General features: G+C 40.7%; 1 protein-coding gene across 4 annotated transcripts in view; it reads right to left on the bottom strand.

Moving 5' to 3' along the window:
• The window catches only part of gpatch2 (G patch domain containing 2), a 137,579-nt gene that overhangs the window by 74,092 nt on the left and 40,155 nt on the right, over positions 1 to 23,332 (bottom strand). For all 4 annotated transcript variants that reach the window (XM_039741751.1, XM_039741754.1, XM_039741752.1 and 1 more), the window contains exon 3: positions 5,108 to 5,169. In XM_039741751.1, the coding sequence (XP_039597685.1) occupies positions 5,108 to 5,169 (62 nt within the window). The remainder of the gene's footprint in view (positions 1 to 5,107; positions 5,170 to 23,332) is intronic.

The raw sequence follows: 23,332 nt of genomic DNA, 5'->3' as shown, positions 1-23,332 counted from the left end.
TAATCTCTTTAAATTGTTTTAAACAGGCTGTTGTTAATTGAAACAGGGAAACCTGCCAGAAAGCGATTAATTGCAACACCTATCAATTTTCCCCTAGACGGCTTTTTGATAAACATCAACTTAAATCTCCATCATCTAATCACATCATACTTTTTTCTCTCTCTCTGTACAGAGGACTCTCACATTAATTTTCTCTTTCATCTTGTCACTTACTATTCTATCAGACAATACACATAAGCAACATCATTTATAAAACACAACAATATGTATGAAATGCATGGCTTTTAAAAAAATCCCTGAAATGAGAAGTACTTAGCTTTTACCCTACTGTTAAAGAGGACTAAATGTGTGTGTATTACATTTAGACAGCGTTTATTTAAAGCAATGCTTTGGCCTTGGACCCCAGAGACATTAAAAACCTTTAAAGACAACCAGAAAATCACTTTTCTCTCATTTTCCATCTTCAGAAATATGCTGAAGTACAGGAATAGTTCACAATTATCTGACTGCTTACAAATCTTTATGCCTATAAAGATAATTAAGAAATAGGAAAACAGGAACCATAATGGATCGGTGTCCTTTTCATTTTTTAACTTGCATGTGTCATATACAGGGTGAGCCAAAAAGAAGTACCACATTTCAAACGTTTATTCTACAAAAATGCTACAAGATAAAATACATTTCATTATGACACAAGAAATGGTATACAAAATAGATTTTTTTCACTGAGTTTTAAAAATTATGTCTTCAAGGTGGTGGCCATCAATAGCGATACGCTCTTCGGACGATTTCTGAACACTCACATGACTCGTTCAGCCATTTCAAGGAGAATAGCATCCTTGAGGGCTTCAAGGTTTTGAGGTCAGTGTGTGTATACCTTCGACTAGCTTCACAAGAAGAAATCGCTCAGAGCGAGATCAGGTGAACATAAAGGCCACCTGATACTGGCATGCAGGGAGATCAGTGTCCCCGGAAACATCTCCCACAAAACTTGAGTGTATTTCCGCACTGTAAGAGCTGTTGCTCCATCCTGTTGAAACCAGGCATCCACCACATCTACTTCTTCCAGTTGGGGCAGCAAAAACTCATTTCAATGTAATGTTCTGAAGTGACGGCGACCATTGCTCCCCCCTCCTCAAAAAAGTAAAGGCCTACAATGCCAAATTCTACAATGGTGCACCAAACTGTAACACACTCACTGTGCAGGAGACTCTGAAGTTCACAAGGTTTGGTTTCAGCCCAATAGTGAAAGTTTTGCTTATTTACGCAAACATTGAAATGGAAATGTGCCTCATCGCTGCACATGACAATTGCATCTTGAAGAACAGTTTGCAGAATGTTCACACACAACATTCTACGGCCCTCCCAGTCTCTCTCAGTGACTTCCTGCACTACCATCATTTTGGATGGATGGAAATTAAGGTCCTCATGCAAAATCCTCCTCAAGGACTTGTTGGAAATGCCTAAGGCAGAAGCATATTTGAGCACCGAACGTCTAGGAGACTGCAAACTTGATGCTCTTACAGCCTGGATGTTTTCAGGCATTCATACAGTCTGAGGGCGGCCTGGAGATTTTCTGTTCAATGTTAGTCAAAATTCAGCCACTCACTGACGAATTATTTTCTGATTTGGGACGTCACCGTTAGGAAGAATGCTAAAGTGTGTTCGGAAGATGCGTTGCGTAGTGTCGATGGATTCGTTGTTTTTGAAGAATGTGCACCAGACCAAGGCAAGGGATCGCTTATCAAAGGACCCCCCATCCCAATCCACTCAGCTGCCTCACGCAATGACCTTGACAAATGTGGTATTTCATTTTGGCTCACCCTGTATGATTGTAAAGTCTTTTGTTTAAAAATGGCAACCATTTGTTTAACTTTCAAATGCATGTTATGCTACATCTGCACTACTACATTTTCATTTAAAACTACAGACATTAGCTTCAATTTTCACATTTAATCCTCACTAGCCGTACATTTTTAAACCCTGAAAACTTATATATATGCATATGCTCCTGAAAATGCAGGCTCTGTGTTGCAATGTGGACGGGTGAAAAGAGACTTTTGAAAATGCATACTCAGATTGCACTCTGATTTGCTTGTACTTGTTACATAGCCCGTCCCTGATTAGACCCGGCGCAGCAGAACACATGTTCTAACATTGCGGACATAGTGGAGTTGCATGTTGTGTTGCTTAACTGTACATAGCTACATTTCACTTTGTTAAGTTTGAATCCTCCAATATTCGATCTCCAACCACACTAGTGTTTGCACATCGTTTATGAAAATATCTCTGTAAACACTAGTGTGGTTGGAGACCATTTTTGTTTAAAAACTCTATTTTTAAATGAAAATATTGTAGGATGGATGCAGCCTTATGATAATCAGCAGTTACATGTAAACAAGCCAACTGTTACCTGCAAAAAGTGATCCTATTACTGCAACTGATCTAAAATAAAATTTGATATTAATTCATTTATTATTATTAATTATTATTTATTATTCATTAATTCATTTAAGAAATTGTAAATAACTATAAGTACCACACAAATGGAATTTGTATTTTATATATTCAGAGTAGAACAAAAAAGGGGGCAACTGGTGACTTGCGTAGTTAGGGAGGGCAGTTGGTTATTACACTCCCAGCCTACTTACAAACACATCTTATTTTAAATTGTGTCTTTCTATATAATGAACACTGTCTTCAAGTGCCTCAAATGTAAGGAACAGGACAGCTTGTTACAGTTGATGGAGAGACAGCCAAAGTGTACAATTCAGGGTAACAAAGTGGGCCAAAGGCAGAGAACGAACTGGCAGCCCTGTGTTTTATAGACCAGTGGCTCAGCCAACAAACCAAACTGCGATATTTTTCAGTTTATGCCCCCAAGCTAAACAGATTCTTTTACCTCTATGACCCCGGCCTCTATGAAAATGCTCCACAGTTTTACTGGTGCATCTTTCTAAATACGAAAACTAGAGATCAATATTATCATAGATTACATTGAACATTTCTTGGGATTCACCTTTGAATAACGATAACTGTATGGGTGAGTGTGAGATTGTCTAATATTTTACTTAGTTTACTTGCCACCCAGACCAACCAGAAGACAAAAAAGATGACAACTCCTATGTGCGGTTAACAAGTGAGAATATTCAGCAGTGAAATAGCCTTCAAGCCATCTGTTCACATTTTGGAATCAATGCTCATGTTATAAGGCAATCTAAGAAGCAGATCTTAGGACATGTATAATGCTTATGTTCTCACTAGCTAATCTGAAGTTTCTGCGGTGGTTCAAGGGTGCTCATCTGTCTTAACACCTTGGTACTGTACAAGGAAATGTGCTGCTACTGGAAACGACAAAATCATTGCAGTTTTTCACAATTAAAATGCCCTCCCAGTTTGTAAAGCTTTTTGATATCTCATTTCCATATCTGTCAAGATGCCAGGTGTCCCAGAGTCCTCTACGGACAGGCCACTTAAGATGTCTGCCAACCTTGTTATTGTGTGACCCACGTGTTCTCATCTCCTGTAATGCACCGGCGTGCTTTACTTTCTGCACTGTTGGGATAAGTCTCCAGCTCCTACTGGCTTCGTCCCAGGATGATTGCCTTGTAAAATGGAATTGATTGGGAAACTGCAAATATTTAATGGCCATATATAGATTGACATATAATCTTCTTAAAAAAACGACAATTTTGTTCTGTAAAATTGATGATCTTAGATAATCTTACAGCATTTTGTTAAGTGTCTGACAATCTAGTTCACTGATTCTTTACCCTTGCTCAATAAAAACAGCTGGCCCTGCTCAATTTGAACCTCACTTATTTTGACTTTTTCCATTACAGCCAGGTTGAAAGCACAAAGATTCAAAGAGTACATGATGCCATAATCAAAGAAAATTCCTGAAAAAAAAGTTGTTTCCCTTAGAGATGATTATTGGAGGGAGTTTTCTGTTAAGATATTCAGTAATTACATTATTCTTTTATCATAATCTCCTGTTATGTACTGTGTACTTAATTTGATTAGATCTTTTATCTGGGGAGGGTCTGCCGATGCAATGGGGAATAGATTTTGAAAGGCTAAACAAGAGTGACTGTTTATTCAATCACAAGACCAGAAAACCTGCTCTTGCATATGTTGAGAGTCTTTACCCAACGCCAAACGCACACCTCGTGAAATCTGCTTTGTGAAGAAATGCGACCCGGCGGGTTACCTCTATGTCAGGTGCTGACCGGCTAGAGTTCATTTACACTCTGCCATTCTGCTAGAGCTTTTGGCAAATGCGTAGTTGAGAAGAGCCAAAAATAAACAAATAAATAAAATAAAGCGTCCACCTGAAATCCTCACCCGTCTAACCACATCACCACCGCCAGCTTCCCCCTCTGCTCACCCCCACGATATCAGAGCCAGCAGGCTGACTGGCCCGCAAATCCCTGCAGGCTGCTGCCTCAGACCTGTCACTCACCTTCCTGTCAGGGCCATGCCTCTCACACACAAGGTGTACTGACAACTGTTAAATCAGAGTGCTGTTTCAAACAGCCATATCTAATGTGATTAGCAAAGCTTTCAGCACTCATTAACACAACCTGACAAGCTCTCATTAGCACAATCCCAATATCTAGACCAATTCACTGAGGCTGTGGGGCAGACGCATGGAGAAGACTGGCAATATGCAGCACTGCCTTAATTGCCTTGAGCTGACACACCCCAACAATTAAAACGTGGAAAGGGTCTGCAGATTACACAAATTAGTACCAACACAAATAAAACCCTCTCTTTGTTTGTTTGCTTATTTGATTTGATTATCTGAACCAAATAAGACAGTGTCACACACTTATTAAAACCATTTGCTTCTTTTTGTGAATTATAATTAAATCATTTAGGTTTTAAGAATCAAACACAACACTTGGAATTTCTGGATGTTTTGTATTCTGTGCACTGACAGAATTTAAACACAGAATGCTGCTACCTTTGTTGGACTTCTGATGCTGTAATATTGATAATGCTTCAAGAAAACTACATTTTTACAACTCGTGTTAACACTTTACCGCCCACTATGACCAGTCGTCTTTCACAACCTATGAAATGTATTTCCATTTGTGGTACATACCTTGCCTTCCTTCATCGTTAGTAAAAAGTCCCGGGTCACTGCTACAGATGCTGCTGGTTTCACTGCAAAGAGAAAGACGAGATATGATGAGTCCGGAGGCATTTTGAGATACTCAGACCTTTCTTAACAGAAAAAAAAAAATACTCTGCGCTTTCAGGTCAGTATTAACTGTTACAGGTTAACCTAATGCTAAACGGATGCAATGAACATAAACAAATACCGTGAGTGTTTAAGAACTAACATTAATTTTACTTGTTTCTCTCCATTTGCAGCATTTAACAACCATTACAATCAGGGCTTTTGTAAGCTATGAGTAAGTAGTAAGTGTCAGGTGTGGCCCACTAATGGTCCGCAAAATGCTGCTAACATAGTAACTTATGCCTTTTATTGCTAGGCTTAATTCAAATTTGCCAACTAGTTTGTGTCAAATGTTTGTGATGTGGGCAGAAATCACACAGAATGGTGCACACTCTTATCAGTGTGTGCTAATAAAGACACATTTGCACATGCTATCATTCCACTCATTATTATTAAAGTCTTGTATTCATGAAAAACAATGACAGGCCTGAAAGGCCATCATTCAAAATTCTTCTCTAAGAGGTGTTAAGAAGCGTCTTACTTATTGCTTCAGAGGTGCATTTCCTTGCAAACACAGTACAAGTTCCAACAATGTTGGGACACACACTGTTGAAAATCTGATGTGTCCAGCACATGGCTTTCCCAAATAAAATGATAATTTTAGCAGTAAAATATTGCAAGTAAAAAATGAAATCTTGTTGAAAAAAAAGATGCTCTTCTTCTCCAGTTGTGCTACATATGAGCACAACAGTATGCAGAGTTATGCAAAATGCCATTTTAATGGAACAAGGAATGAGTTAAAAATATAAAGCTTTTCAGCAGCAGTTCGAGTTGAATAAGCCTTGACAGTTGATGCAATTCCTACAGGTGTCCCAACTTTTGATGATTACTTACAAGCCCTCTGTGTACACAGAAGCAGTCTGAAGCATTCTGCACTATTTTTTATATAATTCATTGCAACAAATGTGTCATATAACTGCCTTATTGTTCAACATAATCTTCATGGCATTCAATACACATCCTCTAGCGCTTAAAAGTGAACGGTTTCTTCTTTTGGTTGCATGTGCAGCCACTCATGCACAATCTGCTGCACCTCTTCATCTGAATTGTATGTTTGAGTGGCCTAAAGATGTTGTAATCACTCAGGGATAGGGGAGGGCTGATAACTGCGGTGGATGAGGGAGACACTCGTACTGCAGGTCCTCAAGAGTTGCAGCTGTTGCACAGGCAGTACAACAAAACCCCTGTGCTCTTAAATCCACGTCATTTGCTGATAAAGTTCGATAGATTTCACCTCTTCACTGATTAAAATGCATATGTCAGAACACTGTTCCTCTTTGGTGCATGTTTCCAGTTGGGCTGCCATCTTTATAATGCTACTATGACATCAAGTGCTAACTCCCATTTGAATAAATAAACTGACTGCTCCTCTTTTGATTGGAATAAAGTTGGTTTTCTTGAAGCCTTTGGACTCGGCATCTTCTCTCAGGGTACAAGACAGTGACTCACATGTCACAACACACACACGCGCACACACACATACATAGACAGCTCAAAAAAGTCAGTTACGTTTCAGGGATACCAGTCTGTCCAGTTAAGAAGCATAAACAATTGTGAATCAACTTCACTTGCTTTGGTGCAAATGAAAGTGACAACAGGTGGACTGGAGAGGCAACAGCAAAACAACCCCCAAAAAAGGAATGGTTTTGCAGGTGGTGGTCACAGACAATTGCTCTCTCTTGATCCTTCCTGTCTGATTCTTCTCTAGTTTTGCTAGTGTTCTTGTCACCACTGGTAGCATGAGGTGGTACCTGCAGCTGATTCAGGTTGCACAGGCAGTTCAGCCCCTCTGTGATGGTGTATCCATACGTGCTGTCACATGAAGGTTTGCTGTATCACCCAGCAGAGTCTGAATAGCATGGAGAAGATACCAGGAGATGGGCCATTACATAAGGAGATCTGGAGAGGGCCATAGAAGGGCATCGACCCAGCACTAAGACCAGTATCTGTTCCATTGTATGAGGATGAAAGGGAGGAGCACTGCCAGAGCCCTACAAAATGACCTACAGCTGGCTACTGGTGTGCATGTTTCTGACCAAACTGTCAGAAACAGACTCCATGAGGGTGGCATGAGTGCCTTATGTCCTCTAGTGGGGCCTATACTCACAGCCCATCATGTTGTGAAAAGGCCTAGAGATGCCACAATGAATGTTATGCAGCCTGCAACATAATTCAGCATGACTGATTTGGTGGTGAGTCAGTGATGATCTGGGGAGGCATGCCTTGAAGGGTCACACAGACCTTCATGTATTAGGCTACAGTACCCTAACTGCTTTTAGGGCTGGGATGAAATCCTCAGAGCCATTGTCAGAAATTATCCTGGTGCAGGACAATGCCTGGCTATATTTAGCCAAAGTGTGTAGGCAGTTCCTGGATGATGAAGGCATTGTTGCCATTGACTGGCCCACACATTTCCCAGACCGGAAACCAACTGAGAACCTCTAGGACGTTTTGTATCGGTGCATCCAACAATACCAAGTAGCACCATAGATTGTCCAGGAGCGCATTGATTGCCTGATCCAGATCTGGGAGGAGATCCCCAAGAACACCATCCACCATCTCATCAGGAGCATGCCCAAACACTTTCAGGAGTGCATACGGGCACGTGGGGGCCATACACACTACTGAGTCACATTATGAGTTGGCGTGATAAAACTTGATGAAAGCTGAATATGCCTGTGATCAAAATTTTTGATTTTGATTTTCTGTGTGATGTTCAATCCAGCACTCAATGGGCTGGCGGTTTTGTTTTCTATTTACTGTTAATACATCATTTAGTTCTCGACAAATTATGCAGTAAAGATTTTTCACTTGAATATTTAATTGAGATCTGATGTGAATTTCTTTGAGCATGTCCAGATGTTGGTTTATATTTTAAATTTTATATACACACATACAACTGAACGCAGCAAAATTTTTATCAGTAAGTACATTTCCAGTGAGGCTATTCACATGAAATTCTCACCAGACATTGGTATTAACTCAAGAAATCCACAAATATAAAGAATTCAAATTAAAGGCCATAAATAAAGGTATATATTGTGGCGGATGGCTGGGGTCCATGACCAGCCAGGACGCCCCTTCGTTATATGCTCAAGGGGAGTAGCCATGGATTGTGCAATACCTCCCCCTGGACACTGGATGGCCGCCCCCCTGGGTTGGAGTGGTGCCTCAGTTTCATGCAGGGCTCCATGGGAATTGGAGTTGGAGGCAGCCCTGTTGGGTCCCGCAGGTGCCACCAGGGGGTGCTGCAGCTGGAACTCGGCAATCAAGCATCTGGATCACTTCCGGGTGAACTAAAAAAGGGGCCAGCAGCCACCACTCAATGAGCCAGAATCGGGAGGAGGAGGACGAGGTTGCCTGGGAGGAGTGGTGGAGGAATAAAAGAGTATTTTGTTGTGTGTTTTATGTGGTAGATTTGTGCTTGGGTCTGTGTTGTGTCTGTGGGGATTACGGGAAAGATAGTTTATTTACTTTACATGTGCCTCCGTGTTCAGTCTGTGTCGGGTCGGGCGCCTCTATAGTGCCTTTTCACAATATGTATATACCCCAACCGTACATGGAGAAAGAAAACTCCAGACTCCTGTGAAAACCAGAGCCTCTTCTCCATAGGTGCATTGAAGTGCTCCACATTCACTTAGCAGTCGTTTTCCCAGCATGCTTACCTGTTCCAAACTGCTTTCACAGTACTACAACAATGCAAAAATTTAACTTTGCACGAGTCAGTGTTACAAAGCTGCTGAGTCTGTTCATTTTTGTCATCAGCAAAGTAATGTATTTGCAGTCTGTGTGTTCTTCACCTCTTCTGCCCCGATTCACATGTATAGCTCTAAAAAAAGAACAGCTCTTAACCCAGTCAGAAAACAAACATTGCATTTATCTTTGAAAAGTGTAATGTCTAAATTTAAGCAATGAGAATTCAAATCACTTTCATAATAACCCTCACCTTACACCTTTGTCATTATTTTAAAGCTTTTCAAAAATGCCACTGAAGGCTCTATTTAAAGGAACACTAAATTTCCCACCCTGAGAAATGGACTGTCATTATGCCGCTTTATTTTACTTTTTATTACTACTGGAATGTTCTTGCCATGTTTGCTTGGGTTTTCTTTTTTCCCCCCACATTTCCAAAGACACACAGGTTAGCTTATTTGGGATTCTGAAATGATCTCTGTGTGACTGGGAGTGCTGATGTGTGCAGTAGTGGACTCAGCGCTGCACTGTTTGCTAATGTCTTCATTTGTGTGGCCACCATATCTTCTTTGAAAATCTATTTTGCAATTACACTCAATATAAAAAAGAAGACAACAAAACTAAGTTAACCATCTTCAATCGCCAGTGCAGTTTTATATGGTGTGGTTTGCTGGGCCAGGATCATACTTCAAGAGAAGCCCCCCGAATCAACAAGCTAATTACAAGGCCAGGCTCAGACTTGGGACACACTCTGGACCCCCTGGAGGTCGTAGCGAAGGAGAGAATTAAAACAATACTGAGTGCCATTATGAACAATGCTGCACATCCTCTCTCTGACACACTGAGGAGTTTCAGCAGAAGCGTGTCAAGAAATGCAACGGGAGCTCCTTTATAACAACAGAAATATGTCTGTATAATGCCTTACTGGCACTGCCACATCAGAAGTTTTCTTTCTCCTAAATATTCTCGTTTTTTGGTTATTCATACCATTGTGTGTGTGTGTATTTATTATTTACTTATTTAAAAAGCTTCTGTAAAAAGCCAAATATCCCCCTGGTGACAAATAAAGTTCATCTATTTTTTCATTCTGTCTATCTCACTCTATTTAACTGTCTATCAATCTATGCTGTCAAGTATAAACCATCTTCAAGTTTCATGGTTTTCACCAAGCACTACAAAGCAAAATAAAAAATATTAAACAGTGTCAAATATTTTACAATAATATTCAAATTTTAAGCTGTGCTACACTAGTGAAAATTTGATTCTCAACCCAAATGGTTATGATGCCAAAATGTGTGTGCTTGATCATTACTTTCGAAATACTGCGCAAAATGTATAAAAGAGCATTTGAGAAAACATGAAAATGTTATCAAACTGCACTCGGGCACCATATTTCTTGTTGATGTATCACACGTCATCCATCCATCCTCTTCCGCTTATCCGAGGTCGGGTCGCTGGGGCAGCAGCTTGAGCAGAGAGGCCCAGACTTCCCTCTACCCGGCCTATTCTTCTAGCTCTTTTGGGAGAGTCCCAAGGCATTCCCAGGCCAGCTGGGAGACATAGTCCCTCCAGCGTGTCCTGGGTCTTCCCCGGGGCCTCCTCCCGGTTGGACGTGCCCAGAACACCTCACTAGGGATGTGTCCAGGAGGCGTCCTGATCAGATGCCCGAGCCACCTCATCTGACTCCTCTCAATGCGGAGGAGCAGCGGCTCTACTCTGAGTCCCTCCCGGATGACTGAGCTTCTCACCATATCTTTAAGGGAAAGCCCAGACACCCTGCAGAGGAAACTCATTTCAGCCGCTTGTATTTGCAATCTCGTTCTTTCGGTCACTACCCACAGCTCATGACCATAGGCGAGGGTAGGAACGCAGATCAACTGGTAAATTGAGAGCTTTGCCTTACGGCTCAGCTCCTTTTTCACCACGACAGACCGATGCTGCACTGATCTGCCTGTCGATCTCACGTCCCATTCTTCCCTCACTCGTGAACAAGACCCCGAGATACTTGAACTCCTCCACTTGGGGCAGGATCTCTCCCCCAACCCTGAGACGGCACTCCACCCTTTTCCAGCTGAGGACCATGCTCTCGGATTTGGAGGTGCTGATTCCCATCCCAGCCGCTTCACACTCAGCTGCGAACCGATCCAGAGAGAGCTGAAGATCACGGCCTGATGAAGCAAACAGGACAACATCATCTGCAAAAAGCAGTGACCCAGTCCTGAGTCCACCAAACCTGACCCTCTCAACACCCTGGCTGCGCCTAGAAATTCTGTCCATAAAAGTTATGAACAGAATCGGTGACAAAGGGCAGCCCTGGCGGAGTCCAACTCTCACTGGAAACGGGCTCAACTTACTGCCAGCAATGCGCACCAAGCTCTGACACCGGTTGTACAGGGACTGAACAGCCATTATCAGGTCTTATCTTATCACACATGTGCTTTCTTCTATTCAAGGTTTACTTTTTTTAAACTGCATGATTTTTCATACTTACTTTTCATACTTATGTCCAAGATAATGTACATAAACATTACATTCTTTCACTTGTTTGAATGTATACTTTACCTTTAGGTTACTTTCAGTTTTTGTAGCTATTTTACCTTAAACTTGTAACTAATTATCAAAAAGGATTGTGTTTAATCTTTAAATTCCCCAGATTCCTCTCATATTTGAGAGATGAAAACAGCAATTAAAATATGAAACCTCGTCTTAAACGTATAAGCAGAGCCAGGCATTTTTTTGCCCCACGTTTATTTTGATGTCTAATAATTAATGTCAGAAAGGTTTGAACATACCAACAGATAACTAGGTGTGCTGGCTACATTCCACATTTTTCTACTTCACTAGAAACACGCACACAAATCCTCTCCTTGGGTCAGTCTGAATGTCGCACCTGCATCCGATTCTCTACTTCTTCAGTGATTCACTTCACTACTTCTAAACTTGTTCCCAAGGTCTCCAAAGTGATGGAAATCTGAGGAAGCAAGATGTTGAATGGAGGTCCCTGCATACTGTAGAATTTCAAATTACCTGTAAATTATTATTACAGATTCATTGTCAACCACATTGTTATTTTAAAATGCACATCCACTGCACAACTCCATTTTGTGCATGCGCTCTGAAACCAATTATTCTGCATCACTGCAGTAAAAGCAGGACATGTCAGATCAACCTCAGAACAGACTGCAGGCATCATGTGATTCACAGACTGGAAGTCCAATGAAACTAGACAAACTTCTGTTCTGCTCCCAGAGTCCAACATTATCAGAATGCCAAAGCTATCTGCTCTTGTATTATATTTCAGGATGTAGCTGTACAGAACACAATAAAATGAGCCATTTGTCTCTGGTGGCAAGATATTTGCATCTCAGTATACAATCCATCAGGGTGGCACCACAGATTTCACACGTTACTAATGTACATCATGCCTACTGCTCCAGTTGTGCCAGACCTCTTGACCCTTTTGAAACGATGAGGGTCTTTTCAAGCAATACTAGTTAGCTGATCCTCAGGAACATACAAACAATCAAACCCAAGAGTGAGTAATCATTAGCAAACAGTCGGATTACCATCATTAAGCCCACTTCTGTCTGCCTTTTTTAAATATATAAATACAGCAATAGTGAAACCAACTAACGGAATTAACATCTTTGAAGGTAAAAGCAGCAATTTCCTACATGCAGCACTCTAGTAATTACCTACAATGATGCGCACAAGTGCCACATGCAGAAAGATGACTTTACTAGACACTGCTGACCTTTTTCTGTAAGTGACCCCTGTAAGTGACATCTTATTCATGCACAAATGCTGTTTAAAGAAGGTAGGTGGGTAGCAAAAGATCATTAGGGTGGGTGAATAAGGTCACATATCTAAGGGGGTCTGGTATGGTACTGGGTGACAGGTGCATCAGCAGCAGCAAACATGCTATGGTAACAACAAGAATATACGCAGAATGGGAAACTAGCAAGATTACATACAGCCATTAGTGGTCCTATATTTGTAAGAATAAAATAAAAGTGGAGGAACAATGAAAGACAAAAGACTTACACAGAGTGGCAGATGATCACGGTTCTACTAGAAGCGGCACTGAAGCATAAGAGACATGACTTGTCTCAAATATGTTATGGCTGCTGACAACCCAACCAATCTGGGCTCCTATTAACACACACTAAAAAGTGGCAGCTGTAGTGGGCAAATGAACTAAACAAACACAGAGGGATTCCAAAAATGGAATGATCTGATGAAATTCCAGCTCCTGACATTTCACACTCTTGGGAGGACCAGGATATTTTAAGAACCTTGAGTCAATGAGTCCATTCTGTTGCAATGTCCTGTAGTGGTGTATGACATGTTCACACACTGGACCTGGTTCTTTCTCGCGGTCTCAGAATCAGTGACTTTGACATTCTGCCTCCCAGTTTTCTGATCACTCACCTGTACTGTTTAATTTGGATTTGGTCTCTGTTGAGCATGGTAAATCCATCACTACCCGTCCCTCCCGTGTCATTCCCCCCTCTGCTGCTGAAGATTTTGCAGTTGCTTTTTCAACAATCTCCACATCATGTGAATCCACGGATTTTGATGTTTTACTGCAAACCTTCCACACTTCCTGCTGTTCTGTGATGGATGTTGTAGCCCCACTCAAACGGAGACAATCCAAAGTCAAGCATGACCCATGGCTAAACGAACAAACTCACTCCATCAGGCAAAACTGTAGGCAGCTAGAACGTAAATGGAGGAAAGATGGTCTCACTATTACCTTCGACTGCATGAGAGACGCGTGGTCCCAATACCAGAGAGCAGTCAGAGGTGCAAGGAACCTTTTTTTCGCTGACATCATCTCAAAAAACTCTGGCAATCAACGTGTTTTATACAAAACACTAAATGCTGTCCTCTCTCCAGCTATAACTGTTTTCTCTTCTGCTCTTTGTAATCAGATCCTCACATTTTTTCTGGATAAGGTCACGAACATTAGATCCCAGATCTCCATTTCTTCTTCTGGCTCTATTGATTTAGCAGCTCCTGCACATGGCTCCCTCACCAGCTTTGAACCCATTTCGCTGCCCCATCTGGAAAAAATCATCGCCTCAATGAAGCCTTCGGGCTCTCCGGACGATGTGGTGCCATCCAGACTGCTGAAAGATGTGTTTCTTGCGATTCGATACGATGTCTAAAGATCATAACTAGTAGTCTATCCTCGACTATAGTTCCTTGTGCTTTCAAACACGCAGTTGTACATCCAATCTTGAAAAAACCTGATCTTGACCCTGCCATTCTCTCTAATCTTCGTCCAATCTCCAAACTACCTTTCTTGTCAAAAATACTCGAAAAAGTAGTTTATGAGCAATTAACTCATCACCTACAGGACCATCAGGTAATGGACTTTTTTCAGTCAGGCTTTAGGCCCAAAAACAGCACAGAAACCGCGCATTTACGTGTCCTAAATGACATCCTTTTGGCATTGGACTCAGGACTCCACGTGATTATGGTTCTTCTCAACTTATCTGCTGCCTTCAACACAATCGATCACGACATCATGATCTCCCAACTCGAATCCTGGGCTGCTGTATCTGGCTTAGCCCTCGAATGGTTCAGGTCATATTTCTGCAACAGGACTCTCAGAGTCATGCTAGACGATTTTTCATCTGAATCAGTCCCACTCCCATGTGGGGTCCCCCAGGGTTCCATTTTAGGGCCACTACTTTTTCAATCTACATCCTGCCTTTAGGTGCAATTTTTAGAAACATGCAATTTCATATCACCTATATGCTGACGACTGCCAAATTTATTTCTCCCTCAAGCCAACTGACTCCACCAAACCTCTCCTCGACTGCCTATCTGGCATTAAGGACTGGCTGGCTGTAAACTTTCTTCACCTGAACGATTCAAAACCGAGGTCATTGTTTTAGTCCTGACTGCAAACAGACCCCACACCCCCTTGGCCTCGTTTCTCTTCCCATTCCAGTAACTTCGTCTGTCTCCAATCTTGGAATCAAAATGGATACGTCCTGAAAATGGATGCTCAAGTCAACAGCACAGTAAAATCCTGCTTTTTCCATCTCAGGCGAATCGCCAAACTCAAGCCTATTCTGTCCAACCACCTCCTGGAATCAGTAATCCATGCATTCATTACGTCCCGGCTTGACTACTCTAATTCCTGCCTATATGGTATCAGTAAAGCCACTCTTTGTAGACTCCAACAGGCTCAAAATGCGGCTGCAAGGCTTCTAACTGGAAGCAGAAGAAGCCAACACATAACACCGATTTTAAAACCCTACACTGGCTGCCGGTTAGATTCAGAATCGATTTTAAGATACTCCTCTTAACCTATAAGGCACTAAACGGTCTAGCCCCCGCATATGTGAGTGTCTTGCTCCATCGTCACAATCCCCCTCGTGTTCTTAGATCCACAGATCAGCTGCTCCTAACCGTTCCCAAGGCACGTTTTAAAGCTTGTGGTGAAAGGGCTTTCTCCATCTGTGCACCCAGGCTCTGGAACTCCCTACCTTTAGTGGTTAGAAAAGCCACCTCAGTCGCCACATTTAAATCACGCCTAATAACACACTTCTTCACATTGGCTTTTAATTCTTAACCTGTCTCATTTCCACTTGCTTCTTGCTATTTCTCTATTTTATTGGTCCCTGACCTGTTTTAGTATCTCTGTTTTAATCTCTCTTAATGTTGTTTTAATATTTTGCTTTTAGTCCTGCTTCTTTTTAACTGTACAGCGCTTCGGTCAGTTGTAATGCTGTGTTTTTAAGCACTCAACAAATAAAAATGGTATGGTATGTTTCTGTGGCCCACTGGTGCAAGAAGAGCAGCACCGGTACTCACACAATATCTTAAAGTAGTTGCCAGTCAAGTTTAGCCCTTCACAACATAAGTGTATCGACCCAACATTAAAGAGTTCAGCAGGACAATGCTCCTAATCACAAGACTGGGAAAACTGTGAAATATTTAGGTTCATGAGACCACCTTAAAGAAGTGGTCTCTCCCAGTCGCCAAATATCAAAAATTAAGCATTTGGAGAAACAAGATTAACAGCAAATCGAAAATAAAACTTTTCTACCAGCTATTCTACAACTATGGAAGACACTGGCATCAGTATTGTCCACAGTATGTGTGCTGCACTTGCTGCCACATTCAGAGTACAAAAACAGAGCAGCTCTTTATTAAGAAGGGGTCTCTAATGATGGAGTCACTCAAATGTTCTCTTTGGTTTCAATGCACTGTAGCTGTAGATTTGGGCAGACACCCTAACCTGTACTCGGTTAAAAGTAATAGAAAGAAAGTCTAACAACTTTCTAAACTTAATTTTTGCATTAGTGGCTGCAGAGTGTGTGCCCATTCCAGTTGTATTTGTCGTTAGACACAAACCAGCACAGGAATGGACCCCAGATCAGCAAATAGGATATGTGGCAGGCCATAAAACAACCACTGATTAACCTACTGTGTATGGCACTGGCATTCAAACTCCATCCCACCCTGTCTGTAACACAGCTGAGAATCAAAAGTGGAATCTAAAAATTCCCAGAATTGTGGAAAAAAGCACTTTATTATAAAACCAAAATAGCCCCATTAAGGTGCAATACACTTGTCCCAGCACTTCTTCCATTTTCTGCACTCATTCTATGTTTTTGTTACTGTGCCTGGAGCCTCTTGCAGTTTTTTTTTTTCTGGATTTCTTCCACAGCAGCAAATCATCTTCTCTTCAGTATCAATTTTAATTTTGGTAACAAAAGAAGTCACAAGCAGTGAAATCTGTTGATTTTTGGGTAAGGGTGAAAATCAAGAACCACACTGTCAACTTAGGGGTGGGCCTGTGTAAAAGTGGGTGCTCTAGCTTTTACTAGGATACTAGCAAAATACCCGCGCTTTGCAGCATAGAAGAAGTGTGTTAGAGAAGTTATGAAAAAGAAAAGGAAACATTTTAAAAATAACGTAACATTTGCTTTCTATTCGTTTACATAAGCACAGTCCTTCACCAGCAATTATTTAATGTTAGCTCAGACCTGGCACTTAAAAGTTTCTGTCGCAGTTTTGCTGAGTTTGTACCAAACACGTCCTCTCATTAAACTTGTATCTCGCGAATATCGTATTCGTCTTAGGCATGACAAACGCCAGTGGCACTGTGTCTATGAACTTAATTTACAGTTAAGCTTTACACCTTGCTTTCCTATTCGTTTGCATAAGCACAGTCCTTCACCAGCAAGTTTAACTCTGTTACAGCAATTTTAACTCCATTACAAAGTGATCCAAAGTCTCGTTTATACCCCGCGTCTTCTCATTAAACTTGTATCTCGCGAATATCGTATTCGTCATAGGCATGACAAATGCCAGTGGTAGCGTGTCTATAAACTTAATTTAAACTTATGGTTTACACCGTGCTTTGTTTTCACAGTAGCTGCACTTATGAATATGCTTTTATGCGTCACTCGCTTCATATTCTTTTGCTGCCTTCTCTATTGTGTAAAGCGTTTTTTGTTCAGCGCTCTTTGGAGCTCTTCCTTGTTCTCTGCATACTGCGTTCACAGTCAGTTCACGTGAGCCACTCGGAGTACATGCAACGAAGGTTCTGATTCTGAGCTGTGCTTGAGCTATCTCGTGCGATGTCCACGGCTTTATTTAATATTAGCTAAGACCCGGCACTTAAAAGTTTCTCTCGCACTTTTGCTGAGTTTGTGCCAAACACCACCCTGACCATCTCCTCTTCGTTTGCATAAGCACAGTCCTTCACCCGTGAATATTTAGCGGCAGAATGTTTCTACTGGATTGCCGCTGACGGACGGCCTTGTATGGGCAGGCACTCAATTACGTGGGAGGCGTGACGATGAGGGACGCAACTCCGCCTCACACGGCAACCGAGCTGCAGGCTATGGCCGTATATATGTACATAAGAAGGTTCCAGTTATGACTGTTACGCGTAGAATTTTGAAAGAAACCTGCCTAACTTTTGTAAGTAAGCTGTAAGGAATTAGCCTGCCAAATTTCAGCCTTCTATCTACACAGGAAGTTAGAGAATTAGTTATGAGTCAGTCAGTCAGTCAGTGAGTCAGTCAGTCAGTAACCAGGTTTCCATCCAAGGAGTTTTTGCGAAAAAATATTTAGCGCTTCAAATTTTAGCTGATGGAAATGCTAATTATCGATAAAATGTTGTACATGTCGACATAATATTTTTCCGTTTAACTTTAGCGCATAAACTCCATATCGATACTTCAGATGTCGCAAAAACTACATTGGAAACACTTTTTGTCAGAAAAAAGGGCTTTAACACAAATAAACCTGTCACATTATACATTTTCATATTCATGTGAATACTGTTTCTAAACTACTGGATAATACTACAAGCCAAGTTGTACTTGTTTTATTTTTTTTCAATACTGTGTAATGTACCTGGATACTGTGTAATAGTGTGATGACATGTTGACTTTATTCTCGACATTTACACTTTAATCTCGACGCTTATGACAAGAATAAAGTCGACATGTTGGCTTTATTCTCGTAATTTGTCATTAAAGTAGAACATCATAAATTAAACTTCATCTTAAAATGAATATTTAATTTATTAGATTTTCTCAAACCGTCATAAGTTATGTAGCACATTAAATGCTTTGTGTTCAGTGTTCCCAGAACAATGTTAATCGCTACGTGCTTCTTAAACTGACCTCCTCTACACTAAGAGGACAGACAACACACAGAATACATTAATTTCATCATATTCCTGCTCCCTGAACATTTAAAATGTTAGGATAAATACTTGATATAATTTTCATGATGAAATGCGTTAAAGCATCTATTAATCATGTGGGGGCATGGTGGCGTGGAGGTTGCACTGCTGCCTCGCGGCAAGGGGGTCTCAGGTGTTCCATGCCTTGAATTTGCATGTTTTTCTGGTGGGTTTACTCGGCGTGCTTTAGTTTCCTTTCAAAATCATGTAGGATGTGGGGTTTTGTTATGCTATATTGACCCTGCTAGTATATGTATTGCGCATATTCACCCTGCGATGTGCTGGCGTTCAGGATTTGCTCCTGCCTCGCACACAATGCTTGCTGGGATAGGTTCCAACCCTGAATAGATGACATAATTAAACACGTATAACGAAAAATTTTTTTTAAAGTTCTGAACACTCTGTTGTCTAAGTTTATAACTAGTTTAAATTTCACAAAGACGTTTATCGTGTGGTGTCAGACAGAGACAGCACACATGCAATAAAGAAAGCCCGCTCAGAAGAACATCAGTTGAATTCTGTGTTCGTGTCTCCGACCAGCAGATCACAAACCCAACATTTACACAATATTTCAGTTAAACCTGTGCGATACCCATTCATACATCCTGTTTTTTGGAGCCTCGTCACACCTGCCATACAGTTCTCTATACTGAACGTACACCTGGGGACCCCTTACTGCGAGAGAGCAGCACTATCGCCACACCAGCGTGCATGTTTAATACCTGCTTTAATGCATTTCATCATGAAAATGATATCAAGTATTTATCTTAGCATTCTAGATTTTCAGGGAGCAGGAAGTGAATGTATTCTGTGTGGTGATCCCTGCCTGCACCTCCTCTTAGTGCAGAGGAAGTCGGTTTAAGAAGCGTAGTGATTAACAACTGGGTCGGGGAACACTTAACACAAATCATTTAATGTTCTACATTAACTTATGACGGGGTTTGAGAAAATCTAGTAAATTAAACATTGATTTTAGGATGAACTTTAGTTTACAACATTCTACTTTAATTATAAAATAAACTACGAGAATAAAGTGGAAATGTCGACTTTATTCTCGACATATAGTTTTTTTTTCTTTATCACCGTGGCCCTAATACAATTCCGTAGGGCTATATCACAAATACCATTATAAATGCAAGTTGTAGTTTTATTATTTATGTATATGGCTTAGCTTGAAGCAAGGTCCATATTAATGCAATTTGCCTAAATGATGGTTCAGTTGGTAAAGATGTCATCACCAGGTTGCACTTGTTTTATTTTATTTTTATTTGGTGAATACTGTGTAATGCACCTGGGCTTGAAGTCTTAAAGTAATAGTATTATAACTGGAAGGTACACTATTATTTATTTTATTGCTATTATTTATTAGTTTAAATATTATGCAGTTTAATGATGAGAATGTTATTTAAAAAGTCACTTTAACATTTCAGTGGACAGAGACTGTTAACATTAACAGAAATGTGTACTATTTATTCCTTTTCTAGGACATGTTCAATGCAATACAACTTTGGACGAGCACCTCTGGAAAGTCTAAATGCCTCTTTGGATGGTTGAAAATACGTTGTCAAAATTTTAGTTTAAGTTGTTTGCAAAATTTGTTCAAAAAAAGGTTCTATATTTTGACTGCAACTGTCATGCAATGTGATTACTTCTCTTCATTAGTGCCATCCCCTTGAAAACTATCACTTTATGGGGCCATGCAAACCTGTATTAATATTTGTGTGCACAATGTTTTTAGTACAATGTTCAATTCTCATGACAGTGGAATAGGTTATTCTTAGCCAGTCTACTGCAGTAATTGCAGTGGAAAATGTGGTTAACATCCACTCATGCATGGGGAAAAAAATACCGTCGAATACCGTGAAACCGGTATAATTGTGAAAAATACTGTGATATAGAATTCTGGTCATACCGCCCAGCACTAACCTTGATATTTCCGTTTGTTTGCCATGTCAGAAATAATCCATCAAATTAAGAAACTACATCTTGGTGTTCGCCAAAAATACTCAGTTAGGCAACTTAAGGTTCTGTTAACTGTCTAATGACTATTACAAATGAGGTTAAACATACACCGTAACACCACCCCATTTATTTATTTACTGAAAATTCAATGGGATTTGACATACCATTTCAAAACCAAGGGAAAGATAAAATAACAAATACCCACTCAATTGTAAATTTCAATTCATAAACAATGAACTGATTGGCTGGGCCTATGGCCAATTAGATCCCTATGCCACTGCTGTCAATGCAGTGTATTCAGTTGACATGTCATGCTGTAAAAGATGCAGTTTTGCATGTGCCTCTTCTATGGACATTTTTTTTGATGCTTTCCTACAGACTCCTCAGTATGTTCAGTGCAAAGTTGCTGATCAACAATCTGTTCATGTGGAAACTCTTTATTAACAAGTCTGTCAATTTGCAAAAATGTGGTCATTGTTGTTTTGATGTTTAATATGACCTGACATGCCTATTTGAGCTTGGAGAAAAAAAAATACCAAAGTTACACGCATGATTGTAAAATAAATGTTAGAAATAAGCAGTCGATCAGCTCCGCACAATGCCACTTATACTAATTAACAAGACCGGAGGCATACAGTACCTAGCAGCATAGTGAATATCTACATCCTATTCTTGTGCTGTTGTCCACTTCCGTGAATTTTTGGGTACCCCCTCATATTAATATGTCAATTCCCATTGTGTACTGATGGATGGTGAATCTGCAGGAAAGAAAGACTACTGTATAGCAGGTGATGTTAATAATTTCTAATGCGACTGATTAATAAGACATTCTGTACCCTAACACATACTGTATACTGCTTTTACTTATGTTGTTGTCTTATGATTATTAATCAGATGAAGCACCTCTGTTTACTATCTCCATCATCTCAATAATTATTACCTTGGATACAGTGCGTTATAATATACACTTGGAAAGTAAAAGGAAGATTTCACTCTCAGTCCCTGCTCTCTGTGCTCCTAACTACCAAAGTGCCCAATCGACAGGTTTCTTCTGTTTGTTCACAGTTACAGTCTGCAAGTTCTGTCATATGAGAGTAGCATAGGAGTCTCAGTTTTTAACAAAATTAGAAATTCTAAAAAGCAGATATACTTCAGGAAATGGTGTTCTCTTTTATTAACAGTCTGGCTACTGCACGTCAGACATTTCCCTTTGTAGCACACAGATCATTGTAATTTTTGCTTTAATTTTTGTTTATGTTCTTTAGCACTTTCATAAAAAACACCTTCAGACTTTATGCAGAATTAAGAAGGGTCCAGCCGAGACAAAAGTCTTCCCTTGCAACTCAACTGCCCTTCAGGTTACTGTTGTTATATAAACACAACTAAAAAAAAATAGAAGCGATATTATGAATATAACACAGATAAATCACTAAAGAAAGCATTTACTCTGGTAAGTATTTTTCAAATACAGTCTCCCATAATGTAGGGGTGCCAAGATAAATCTGCCCTGTTTGCAGACTTTTTGCTGAGGAACTCTAAATAAGGCAGTTTTAATACAGCGATCAACCACAACATTAAAACCTAAACAGCCTGCCTAATATTGTGAAGGTCCACCTTGTGCCACCAAAACAGCTCAGACCAGTCAAGACAAAAAAACAGTTATGTGTCCTGTGGTATCCGGCATGAAGACATTAGCACAGACCTGTGAGTTGTAAGGTGGGGCCTTCATGGAACGGACTTGTTTATCTAGTACATCCCATAATTTTTTTAGTTTTTTAATACTTTATTTACATATATTTAGATAACAGACAGTATATGCTGTATATATAAAAACACGATCTACTACACTATTACTATATCAACTACAGTCGACTATAACTGCTACAGTCTTTGACAATCTATTACTTTCTACAACAACCTCGTAATCTCAACTGCCATTCTGCGGCACAAAAAACACAGTGGTTCTGAGTCTAGTGGTAAAACAGGCGAGTCCTCCACAGATGCTCGATCAGAGAGAGATATGGCAAATTTGGAGACCATGTCAACTCAGTGAACTCTTTGTCAAGTTCCAAAATAGTTTTTGCAGTGTGGCAGAGTGTATTAATCTGCTTAAAAAAGAGACCATTGGCATCAGAGAATATAAAACACCCTTCCAGTAGGTGGCACATGTCAAAGTAACCTTCACATGAATGCCAGGACCCAAGGGGTTCCAGCAGAACTTCGCCAGGAGCATCATATTACCTCCGCTGACTTGCCTTCTTCCCATAGTGCATCCTTGCTGTCATTTCTTCCATAGGTAAACGACACACATGGAGTCGGCCATCCACGTGATCTAATAGAAAACATGATTGTCAGACCAGGCCACCTTCTTCCATTGCTCTTTGGGTCGGTTCTAACACTCACATGCTCATTGGGGGCACTTTCAGTACTGTACAGGGGTCAACATGGGCACTCTGACAGGTCTGCGGCTGTGCATCAGGCTTCAATGCACTGTGTGTCCTGACACCTTTCTCTGAGGCCCAGCTTTAAGTTTTTCAGATGTTTGTGCTACAGTAGCTTTTCTGTGAGATCAGATCAGACTGGCTAGCCATTCCTCCCCTCATGCATCAATGAGCCTTGGGTGCCCATGACCCAGGCACAGGTTCACGGTAGATAATAACCATTGAACACACCACAAGACCTGCTATAGTCGCTCACATCCTTATGCT

Source organism: Polypterus senegalus, chromosome 18 (assembly GCF_016835505.1).
Source record: "Polypterus senegalus isolate Bchr_013 chromosome 18, ASM1683550v1, whole genome shotgun sequence".
Taxonomy (NCBI): Eukaryota; Metazoa; Chordata; class Cladistia; order Polypteriformes; family Polypteridae; genus Polypterus; species Polypterus senegalus.
This window is presented reverse-complemented; position numbering and strand designations above follow the sequence as displayed.